The sequence below is a fragment of the Bactrocera latifrons genome, unplaced genomic scaffold (genome assembly GCF_001853355.1).
Source record: "Bactrocera latifrons isolate USDA-ARS-PBARC rearing strain unplaced genomic scaffold, ASM185335v1 scaffold_34, whole genome shotgun sequence".
Classification (NCBI taxonomy): Eukaryota; Metazoa; Arthropoda; class Insecta; order Diptera; family Tephritidae; genus Bactrocera; species Bactrocera latifrons.
Genome location: NW_017536979.1, coordinates 104,897 through 116,300, shown reverse-complemented (window position 1 = coordinate 116,300; position 11,404 = coordinate 104,897). Strand labels below are relative to the sequence as shown.

The window sequence follows — 11,404 nt, the reverse complement described above, 5'->3', positions numbered from 1 at the left end:
TATTTCGCTTATTTATTTTCATATGTACTTGGGTTTTTTTTTTTTTTTTTTTTTTTTTTTTTTTTTTTTTTTTTTTTTTGTTTTTTTTTTTTTTTTTTTTTTTTTTTTTTTGGTTTTTATCTTTGTGCTGTGATTTTTTCAAATTTACTTCGCGCTAAACTCGGGTTGTTTGCGAAGAAGCCTAGACTCCGCATGTGTACGGCGCAGCGGGTTCGAGTGCTCATGTACTAAGTAAAAACAATGATATCATTCTGTGCGGCCAGCTGATGGAATGTTGTAGGCGAACGCGCTTGTTGGCAGTCAAGCACACCTTCAGTGTGGATCGGCCGTGCGGCGAGGCAACAACAGCAACAGACGCTGCCAAAGCACAGTTTCAGCGAATAGCGAATATATTGGCCAAAATCATAGACAATGAAAATATACGGTATTTTCTCGGCAAACGCGCACATATGCAGTGCAGCGCATATATAAGTTGTATATCATAGTTTGACTCGTGTTGTTGTTTGCTCTTGCGCTAAGAGCGTTCACATACATATCAGTGTTTGTATGTATTGCAATGCGCGTTATCTTATCGCGCGCGCTACCAAATATCGCCAGCTGTAGTAGAAGTGTAACGTATACCAGAAAATTTCGAAAAATCTAGTCGACAAATTGAGAAGTGCAGTTCCGTTGTGTTTGTTGTTTTCCATGGTTGCGCTTGTCAACATTGCGCATGTTCTATACGCTGCAGAACATCAAAGCCAAACAGAGTAATTAGTCACTCCAGCGCAAGCAGTTGTTGAACACTAATAATACTAACAACAACAGTAAAAACAACAATAAGTGCGCAATAATCAAATTCTAATTTATGGTTTCTTGCCGTTGTTAAATAATTGAAAAATATCTCTACAAATTCGCTAGTGTCATAAGCTAAAACTGTGAGCATTACTTGCGTTTTCGTATTTGGTTTTGTGTTTTGTGCTTTCACAATCGGCGTGGGGAAAAACGTCAACTTTTGCAATTAGTCAACATCAGTGCGCCAATCACTTAGTTAGTCAATCAGTTGCTGCCGCGCGACTCGACGCATCGACAAATTCAACATCTAAGCGGCGACGCTTCTCGCATATCCATTGCAATACTTAATAACAGCTAATTAGTAGTCGCCACTTTGTCAACAATTGTACACATCAAGCGCACACGGTAGCCGCCATGCAACAAGACGAGGAAAAGTCGCTCTATGCGACAATGCGTCCCGCACGCGGCGGCCGCAGTCTCTTCACACTCAGCACCTATGAGGCACGTAAGCTAACGGCACAGGCACTTAAAGTAGGCGGCGAATATGTGTTGGCGTACATATGTTTGCATTTATACACATATGTGGCCCCACAGTTCGCGAGAGTAATTAAAGTATCTATGCTTATGAATATTTATCTCTTCACAATTGGTTGCCTTTAAACTTTCTCGCCTTATTTTGTATCGCCTGAGCTTGTAAATTAATTTTGACCACCACTTTGTATCTCTCCACTGCAGGAACGGCAAGAGGCGCTACGCAAAACAACCATGATGGAGGATGATGTCAATCATCGCGCCAGTCGCATTCTGCGCAACGACAATGGTGCAATAGCCAACGGAACCCCATTCCAGATACCGCCACCGGTAAGCCATATTAATCTTAGTTATGAGCTTAAAGTAGAAGCGCTGTAGTAATAATTCATCCATAAGTTGCAAAATCTTATTTGAAGGGAGTTCATTAAAGGCGTTGAAATAAAAATATCAAATAGGGTAAGCAAATAAGTACATCCTTTAAAATAACCCTGTTGGGTTGGTTGGTAAAACATTATAATTCCATTCCCATTGCAAGTGTGTACCGAAAAACCTTTCGTTTCATTCGAAGTGATCTTAGTAACACTGTTTCGTAAGCTAAAATCCCATTATCCGCTCAATGTACGTTCATATATCCGCTCATCTTTCATACTGTGAGCACAAACAATTTTCGAGGAATATGTATCTCACAAATTATCAATTATTTACCAATCAAGTACAATGCAAATTCAAAGATTGTGCTATTTCCGGCAAAAGTGAGAGCTCCACCAATAACAACACCATTCAGCTCAGTATAATTGCCGTTGATATCATAAATTTCACAAAATTAGTAATGTATTGGGCAATTGATTGAGATATAGAAATAACAGCAATACTCACTTTCATAAACGCCTCTTGGACACGCTTTCGGGAGAGGAATTTCCTATTAGCTGTTATCAGCTTGCCTTTGAATAGATTACAAAAATTTTACACGTGCCGCGCTTTTAATATCCGTAATATCTTCTGGATTCGCAGATTCCCTCTCATATATCGTCACCTAAAATGCAAAATAACGTAGCATCACTTTTCGTGAGTTTGCAGGTGAAGAAAAAACGTTATAATAAAAACGTTGAAAACTCAAATTGGAACAAAAATTTGAGTTTCGGTTATAAAATGGTTATATTTTGGTTATCAAAACCACGTATTGAAACCAAATTTGAGTTTGGGTTATGAAACTGTTATATTGGGTAGTCGAAAAAGTCTTTTCGTATTTGATGAGATTTTGAGCTTCATTTAAATAAAGAAAATTAAATTCGTTGAAGTTGGAAAAAAGGTATAGCTGCTCAAAAATGAAACAAAATGAAGAAATTCGCTATATTTTGAAATTTTTGTATAAAAAGGGAAGAATGCGATTTACACTGATGAAAATTTTACACCGATGGAATAATGTCTCTGGCGAATAATAGCAAAAGGTGGTCGACCCAGAACATACATATTTGTTTATTTATTTATTAGTATAAATATAAAACAAAATAAGTTGAATTTTGATTAGAAATACGAAAAGTTTTTTGATTACCCAATATATTGGTTATTATAACTGATAGCGATTTTCAATTTTTTTCTTATGATACGTTGTTCTGCATTTTAGATGACGATGCATACTTCGTGATAATAAACTCGAAATATTTTTCAATCGTTTGGAAGTAAATTGTCTCCCTACAAGAATACATCACGAAGCTTCAAATATGAGATTCCTTTATTACTTTGAAACTCTCGCTTATTACAACAAATAATAGGTTGTCAAAAAAGATGACTCATGCCCAACTCTTGACCGATGCTACGGCTACTATGCCGGTATCTTTCGATCAATTCAGCGACCTAAATCTACACCAGAACGAAAACGTTGAAACCATCGTTGTGCGGTGGAGATGGAAACTGTATCGGGTCCATAAACTGCACAAATTTTATTGGCGGCTTGAGATGCATTTTTGTTTTTATCGTAGTAGTACTGTAAAATATGCTGTATTTTCTCTTTATTTTGCTCCATGTTTGTGACGCTATAACTCACGAACGACTTAAAAGAATCGACAATCAAACGCGTATTAGCGCGTGAAATGAGCTTTCCAAAAAGTTATAGCATGACCCGATGCGACGAATAAAACTAGAACTACGTGCTCTCAGCGCCAACCAGCGAAAATACCGCAAGACTTTTTTGATATCCTAATATTTAACTATACTCATAATTATAAAAAAAGTTTCGCAGTAATGCAGCGTTGCCTTAGAGAAACTTATTAAAATAAACATTTTCAAAGTGGCGCACAACTACAACACATTTCAATGCAATTTATTTTTATATTTACACCTGTTCCCCCACCGGTACAAACAAATAATTATTTAAATATGAGTTTTTTATGTTTAAGTTTTACACAACTGATTACTCAAGCGCTTCCACAAAACTATAAAAATATATATTTACTTGTAATAACAAAAATTTAGACATTGAACACGAACGCCGATAATGAACCTACATACATACTTACACACTTAAACACTAAAATATTATGCAAAATACAAAAGCAGAAAAAACACTTATACGCCCTGTTGGACACTCACGCCTCTTTGGCTTAGTTTGAGGTGTTCAGCATAAATGACCATTCAACACAGTTTTACGTTAAAAACAAGACATACAAACATCCATAAACATATTTATGCATATTTAGTTAATTAATCAGCTTTTAAATTTTAAATAATCAACAATTTTAATGAGTTTCCGCTCGTCTACTCCCCCACAGCCGCCGCAGTTTGCCAGCTCACCGCCGAGAAATCAAGCGGCACAATATAACACAAATAACAACAACAACAAGTTCACTTCGCAACAACAGCCAGTACAGCAGAAAACCAACAACAACTACAATAATGGCGTAACGCCGCTTAAAGCACCCACAGAACAACCGCCGAAGCCGCCAGCCACCCCCGTGCCCGATTACGACAATGTGGAAATACGTACGAAGGCAACAACAATAAGCAGTAGTGTGCGGCCGTCGTACGGTTATGCCAGCACGAATGTAGTCACAAATGGACGCGATGCAGCCAACGACAACAACAACAATAATAGTAATAACAACAACAGACGCACACTGCGCGCGGGCTCCATAACAATCGGCGAATACGAGCAGCCACAACAGCGGCGTGAGCCAGCCAAATTCGACTTTGTTGGCACACCGAGACGCAGTAACGGTACTGCGTTGGAAGCCACCGCCGACCAACTGCAGACGGAACTACAGCACACTTTGACACGTTCCAAGCTCAAGAAATCGGCAGAGCTGTTGGAGCATCAGAGTAATTGTCCGCTGCGCAGCAGTTACGAGAATTATGAGAATGTGGCCAGAAAGCTGCACGGTGTGAGCATAAATGAAGTGGCCAGCACTGCGCCACCGCCCATGCGATTGAGCAACGGTACCGCAAATGGTGGCACTAATGGCATTCTGAAGAACGGAAATCGCCACAGCGGCAGCGGGGGCGGCGGGTCGAAGAACTCGGAGAAGACCATCACTTTCGGAAATTGATGCTTGAGGCAAATGTAAAATGCGAAAACTCCTAGATCCCACGGTGTAGGAATAAAAGCTGTAAAGGAAACTTAGCAGTTCCATATTTTGCTTGATTTATTTGCCTTATATAAGCTGTAATTGCGGTCCGCTGTTTGCTAAGTTATCTAGCCATATATCTAAAATGTTTGTGTACAGAGAAAAACTTTTACTTAGTGCTAAGTTTAGTTGTAGAAGGATTATTTTAACAAAGTACGCTACTTTCTGTAAAAAATTTGCAATTGTAAATAATATTTGCTTTTTAAAATGTAAATGCACGAAACTTCGGTTGTAGATGTCTTCTCTTTCACTATTTTATGAAGTATATATGTAAATAATCACAAATAAATAAGTCTTCGAGCTGCACACAAATTTGCTTACAAAATATATGTCTATGTATATATGGTATATAATATAGAGTACATAATATATACATTTAAATATTTCGTATCTTTAATACATATAAAATATATATTTTCAAAACGCGGCTTAAGCACAAGGAATTGTTATCACATTTGTAACTTTGTAATAAAACCATATACATACATACACTCTAATGATCGTATTTAATGTCCACATATTGAACTCTCTTCAAAATTCATTGCTGACTGTAGTTCACGCAATTACTGGCTATCGAAAGCGGTGGCGAGTGCACCAGTGCCTGCACCTCCTCCTCTTCGAGCAGCACATCAGTGCTTGAGAATGGACTGCAGCCGGAAATGTGAAAGAGTATGGGCTGTGCGAGGCGTATGGTGGCGATACGCTCACGCCACGTGTTCCAGAACAACTACAAAGTGACATACTCACATGCAAACATACATACATACAAATAATGTTACTTGCGCCCACAAGGCTACTCACATTTTTATACATGTGTCCGCCGAACTCGAAGAACATCGGTTTGTCCTCATCGCCCACAATGCAGAGACGCATAATGCAGCGTCCCTGTTTGCGAAAGAATTTCACTTGCAGAAATTGCAGCGGCAACAGACTGACCAATTGGAAAGTTTCGATCTCCGGATCCATATTATGGTAGCCGACGTCGTCCAGATCGGTCTGATCGAAATCATCGCAACCGAATACAAGCTTCGTGGGCGTGAGACCTTTGTGGTTAAAAAAAAACGTTTGAAATATCGTATCTGATGGTTTTTAAGCGAACGCACCTATGTGATATTGTCTAATGCCCAGTCCTTTATCGGTCACTTGCGTGAATGGATTCTCCACGATGACAGGCTCGTAAATTTCACGAAATTCCTCGAGCATTAATTTTTGTATGCGAAACATTTCTGGTTTTTGGTGTTTATATGTTTATGTTTTGCTTTCGAGTTTTTCGTTGAAACAAAATGATTGAAGTTCATAGTTTTTAATAAGGCATACAGGGTATTGATATTGATTTTTAGGAAAATATACTGTTACTTTATAATGATACTAAACTGCAGAAATTTTGGATCATTGCAAAGTAAGGAAATATCACGATGTACTTTCTTTTGGATTTATTAGTACATATTACCAGAATAAATTCACCACTTCAAGGAGTAATATTTTCGAGTATAGCCATAACTTTATGTAAGTTTGTGACTGCTTTGTTTACAGAAGAAAACCCTTTTTTCTGGTATTAGGAGAAAGCATCGAAAGTCGGAATGCGGAACTTTAATACGCTAAAGAGAAAGATTTAAGTCTTATCTATCATACAGACTAACACATGAATGTCGTCAAATTTTCCCCTGAAAAACTACAGCGAAGTGAAATTTTTAGCTTTTCCCCATCATTTGAAAAACAAGTGCATTGGAAAAATACGGGCTCAGAGTCTCATATGCCCCAACAAAATGGACTTAGGCCGCAATGGAATCGGAACAGCTTTTAAAACATATATGTCCACTCAGGAAGTCTAGGTCTCCAAGTTGTCTACTTATACACGAATGGATGTCCGGGATTCGCCTGTGGATCCACCAACCTTTGGTTGGGATTTATCACCACCGCGACACGTGTGACATGTATTACAAAATGGTAGTGTTTCTATCATGCCGATGCTGTCCGCTAAAAGTGTGTTTACTGTATATAGAGTAATTAGAGAGCATTCATTGATAAAGCTTGCCTAAATAAGCTTTCTTCACAAAGGTGCTCTTTTAAGCTCACACACTCATTAGCGAACGTAAACTAACAGATAAAGTCTGAAAGTGCAATACATAGGCACCTAGCCATCACTTTGCATGCCTAGATGCCTAAGCCTGTTAAGAAATATGGATTATTTGACAAAAAGACAGGAATAGAAATATTTAAAGAATTGCACCTGAATAATAAACATCATTAAAATAAAATTTGCATTCAGTGAAAATATAAAAACAAAACTAAAACCTTCGTAGTTGTTGTTTCAAATGTTATTACATCACTAGCCTGACATTACAAAAAACAATTAAATGTCAGCCACTTCATTATACCTTTAAAAGTGCTCAACTAATGAATGAATGCCTCAAGATACTCGAAACAAACACACTCATCAGCATGAGGAAATTCAAAACGATCATCATTATGAACATGACGTATACAATTATCACGATCATCATGAAGTAAGTGATCATGAGCGCCATGATCTTCAAGCTTCGCGCTCTGCTCCCTCGCTTACGATGCCGCCGAGGCAAACCAGCTGATTACACAATCGCAATTTGCATGACCATAAGCAGTGACAACAACAGCAGCAAACTCCATAGTAAAATAAAGCTGTGTGTGAGCGTTTATTTACATATATGCATATATTTCGATGCACTTATATTACATAATATATTAAGCAGATATAAAAGACTGCAGAAACGTATTTATATAGAAGTTAAAGGTAAAATGCAGAGAGAGAGAAGATGCTTATGAGAGCGCAGCTATAGTTTGAAGCATAAGCAACTTGTTGACAATAGAAATCTTGAGTGAATTCCGCATTTCATCACTAACGTAGATGTTTATATATTTAAGCTCCAACATATGTTTGTAAAAATCCACACATTCGGTAAAGTAATCACGATGGTAATGACAGCAATGACGCATGAATGGCCTGCTTGGTCAGACAGCAAATGCTCATGACTGACCACTTTTGGTCAAACTGCTTGATAATGACAGTCACCAGTCCAGTGGGCCACTGGAGCAATATTTGTGCGATTAAAATTTCACTTAAAACTTCCAACAAAATTGTCCGCCGACAGCAAATCATTGCATTTCCTTCCTCATTTCCAACTACTTTCATCAACCTGAAGCTCCAGCTTGTTACGGATGCGAAACTTTTCGAAGCTTGGTCAGTGGGTACACAGCGCACGCGCAAGCGACTTCATGCATACATATGTACATATGTGTGTGTTTGTTTGGGTAAAGTAGTAAAGTAATGCGATCGCGTTTAGCGAGCAGCTGAAAGCCAAGTTTACAATAGCCTAGTAATAACAACAAAGAAGGCAAAAAAGCATTACATTTTCGAAACTGCAAAACCAAGTCCCCAACATACACACATGCATATGTGAGTATCAATGTATTTACCGAAATATATTTACTGTGTGTGGCAATGTCCAAGTCGCGGGCCAATTCAATAAAAGCGTTGCCTTCAACGACTCAGTCGAATTTTCGTGCTTGAACGTGCGCATGCGCATGCGCTGTAACATCGCAACAGTTATCGCAGAGAGTAAATACTTCACTTCTTAAATTTAATTCAGTTAAATACGAGAAATTGATTTTGAAGGGCTTAACATGTTGCCTATTGTGACACAGTTTAAGATTTTCGTATTGCTCTTTGTGCTCCACACACAAGCGCATCCGATTACCAACAGCAATGATGCAGAGCTTGCGCAATCTGCAGTGGACAATACCAAGCTTTTGCTTGAGGTCAATGGTGGCACCGTTCAAAACACGCCCATCGCAGAAGACACGGCGACGGCTGGCGACAGTAGTCCAGACTTTCGTGTCGACGAAGCGCAGCTGGCGGAGTACACGGTGCATTCGCAAGCCGAGGAAGGTGGTAGCAGCAGCTCGGGTGGATTTAGGGTAACTTGATGCGCTTACGAGCTTTCGACTTTTCTAATAATGCCACATTGTATCGTGACAGATCTCTTTGTTGCCGTCGCAAGAAAAGACTGCCGAGTCAGTAAATCTGGAACAAGAAGGCATACCGTCCAAGGTGCTTAGCACATATGACAAGACGCAGAAGAAGGTGGCCGATTTGACCAATGTGAGTATGAGTTCAACGACACATAGAAATCAATTATTAAAGTCAATGCTAAATTGCTGCTTGGGAACATACATATGTACATACGTAACATTACATGTACTTGCAACCTTTGTTTTTTTTTTTTGTTTTTTTTTTTTTTTGGTTTCTGCAGCTGGAACCTATTGTGGACACCATTAGTGAGCATGAGAAATATGGCAATAACGGTGATATGTTTGATGGCATAGCGCGCTCAATTGTGAACGGTTACGAGGCTTTTTCGAATCTCCTCAACGCTTTAATACAGGTAAGTGAAGCTTTTATTTTGACAATTTTGAAATATAAAAAAATATAATTTTATATACCTATGCACATATACATCCATATATTCGCTTTACGAATGCGAAAATACCCATTGAAGTATTCATACATATATGTATGTATGAGAGCATTTATTGAGTAAATTGATAAGTGCAGTAAAAGCTTTTATCATCTGAGCTTATATCGGTAAAAGTTCAGTGCAATAAAGTGCAGTTAAATTGGTCCAAAATAATGACAGTAACGACTTTACATATCATAAGGAGAAAAATACTCCGTATTTTATATATTTTAATATATAATATGTGGAGTTAATACCGAAGATTTTGTGCTCAGTAGGATTCAAACATAGAATTCAGTTAATTCGGTCCGTATTCGTTTTGCAAATGTTTAGGAAGATATGTTTAGTTTTATTTGAATTTATTTATAATAGCCTTTTTTCAACAATTTTTTTTTATATTAAACTGAAATATTTAACAAAGTAATTCTGAAAATTTGGAAAAATAAGCGGTTTAGAGACGGCGCACTTAGCTTAGCTAGCCTCGAGCGCACAAGTTCTCAAGGCTGTATCTCCGAAACTATTACTCGCATCAATATTGGAAACAACAAAAAATCAATTTTTTGAAACCTATAAACCCATGTCACCCCTAAAATTTGCAGCGAAGTTGCCAATACCCAGAAGGAAACGTCTGCGATCTCACTAAATATAAGTATGTATAGCCGATTTAGACGTGTTTTTCTCCGCCTGTCCATGTATACGAGAACTAATCCCTCAGTTAGAGATATCGGAGATATCCTTCTGAATATTTGTATACATCCTTTTCTCCAAAAGAAGCTTCGGATTTGTTGGAACCGTCGATATCGGCTCCCTATAATAATCTTTTAAAACTTTTTTATTTGTAAAGGTTAGCAAATAAGGCATAAATTGTTGCCCAAAGCAACCCTTTACTCTTCAAGCAATTGGTTAAAATCGATTCACTACACCATCTAGTAGCCATCAAACTTTTCGAGCAAAAAAGGGATCTTATACCCTTTTATATCATAAAAACTGCAGCTGTGAAGGGTATTATAATTTCGATGATTCTTCTTTTGGATGCTCTAATTATCTTCTGTAAGCTAAGAAACGCTAATGAGGCTCAAAATCGCGTTCAACAGGAACTGTGGGTGAATGTGATTCGATTTTGCCTATATTTAACTTCATAAAATAAGCAACCAAGCTTATTTAGAAAGTGCTCTACGACACAGTCCACTCCGCTTCGAACAATTATTTATCATCGATTAGAAATCTACTGAGAAGTTGTATATTCTTAATACTCACCAAAATAAGCAAAAATCCAATTGCTGACATTACTCACACATTTGTATCTTTGTAGAAACCGAAGGATATCGCTCGTTCTATTTCGAAGGGCATAACGGCACAGCTGGATGTTATTGGTGGCAAAATTGTTGGATTATGAAAATAATACCGTTTTTATAGTAACGTTCAGTTTTCTTTAAGTTAGAAGTAGTTGTTGATTGTTTATGTTATTTTTATTGTATTTTTAATTCTCAATAAATAATTTATTATTTATTTTAACATAAAATTGTAGTTTTTTTTTTTTTTTGGTTTAGGTGGAATAATCCTATAAGACAAGCAATTAAGCAATTTTAATTCATAATTTCTTTGAGTAATCAAAGTATAATTTTAGAAACAAAAATTGAGAAGCCAAATCAAATAGGAATGATTTACTATTATCAAGTTAATAATTATTCTAAAATTTTATTTAATTGTAAAATAATATGACATATTCACTTTTTTAATAAATGCAGTAAATTTTTTTTTGAGCTGTGCGTAAATGTATGAGGAATAGTCTTAAATGAATATACTATCTATTTATCAAATTAATGTAGTAATTAGTAACTGCAAATATTTGGCTAAAGTTTAGACTTTTGGATTATTTAATAAAATGTTCTTATGTAACTTTTTTGCATTGCTTCAAAGGATTCTAAATATAATATAGTATTTTTGAAAATAAAATTTAAAAAAATCTCTAAACAACTTGCCTAT

At 37.0% G+C, this 11,404-nt stretch overlaps 3 protein-coding genes across 4 annotated transcripts in view; 2 read left to right on the top strand and 1 right to left on the bottom strand.

Annotated features, from left to right (window-relative positions):
- LOC108971388 (putative uncharacterized protein DDB_G0282129) overlaps positions 1–5,422 on the top strand; it is a 46,244-nt gene extending 40,822 nt beyond the window's left edge. Inside the window, exons 5-6 of one of the 2 annotated variants that reach the window (XM_018937423.1) lie at positions 1,510–1,635; positions 4,074–5,422. In XM_018937423.1, the coding sequence (XP_018792968.1) occupies positions 1,510–1,635; positions 4,074–4,847 (900 nt within the window). In that variant the 3' untranslated portion in view covers positions 4,848–5,422. The remainder of the gene's footprint in view (positions 1–1,509; positions 1,636–4,073) is intronic. The other variant, XM_018937422.1, reaches the window with a different exon arrangement.
- A 38-nt stretch (positions 5,423–5,460) lies between these two features.
- On the bottom strand, positions 5,461–6,149 carry LOC108971389. The gene is made up of 3 exons (XM_018937424.1): positions 6,029–6,149; positions 5,727–5,968; positions 5,461–5,652 (listed from the first exon to the last, which is right to left on the bottom strand). Exons 1-3 carry the CDS (start codon positions 6,147–6,149, stop codon positions 5,464–5,466), a joined length of 552 nt encoding a protein of 183 aa, XP_018792969.1. The 3' UTR covers positions 5,461–5,463.
- A 2,324-nt stretch (positions 6,150–8,473) lies between these two features.
- LOC108971387 lies at positions 8,474–10,863 on the top strand. The gene is made up of 4 exons (XM_018937421.1): positions 8,474–8,879; positions 8,941–9,063; positions 9,215–9,346; positions 10,731–10,863. The coding sequence occupies exons 1-4, from the start codon at positions 8,586–8,588 to the stop codon at positions 10,812–10,814; spliced, it is 633 nt and encodes a 210-aa protein (XP_018792966.1). The 5' UTR covers positions 8,474–8,585; the 3' UTR covers positions 10,815–10,863.
- Positions 10,864–11,404: the final 541 nt, after the last annotated feature.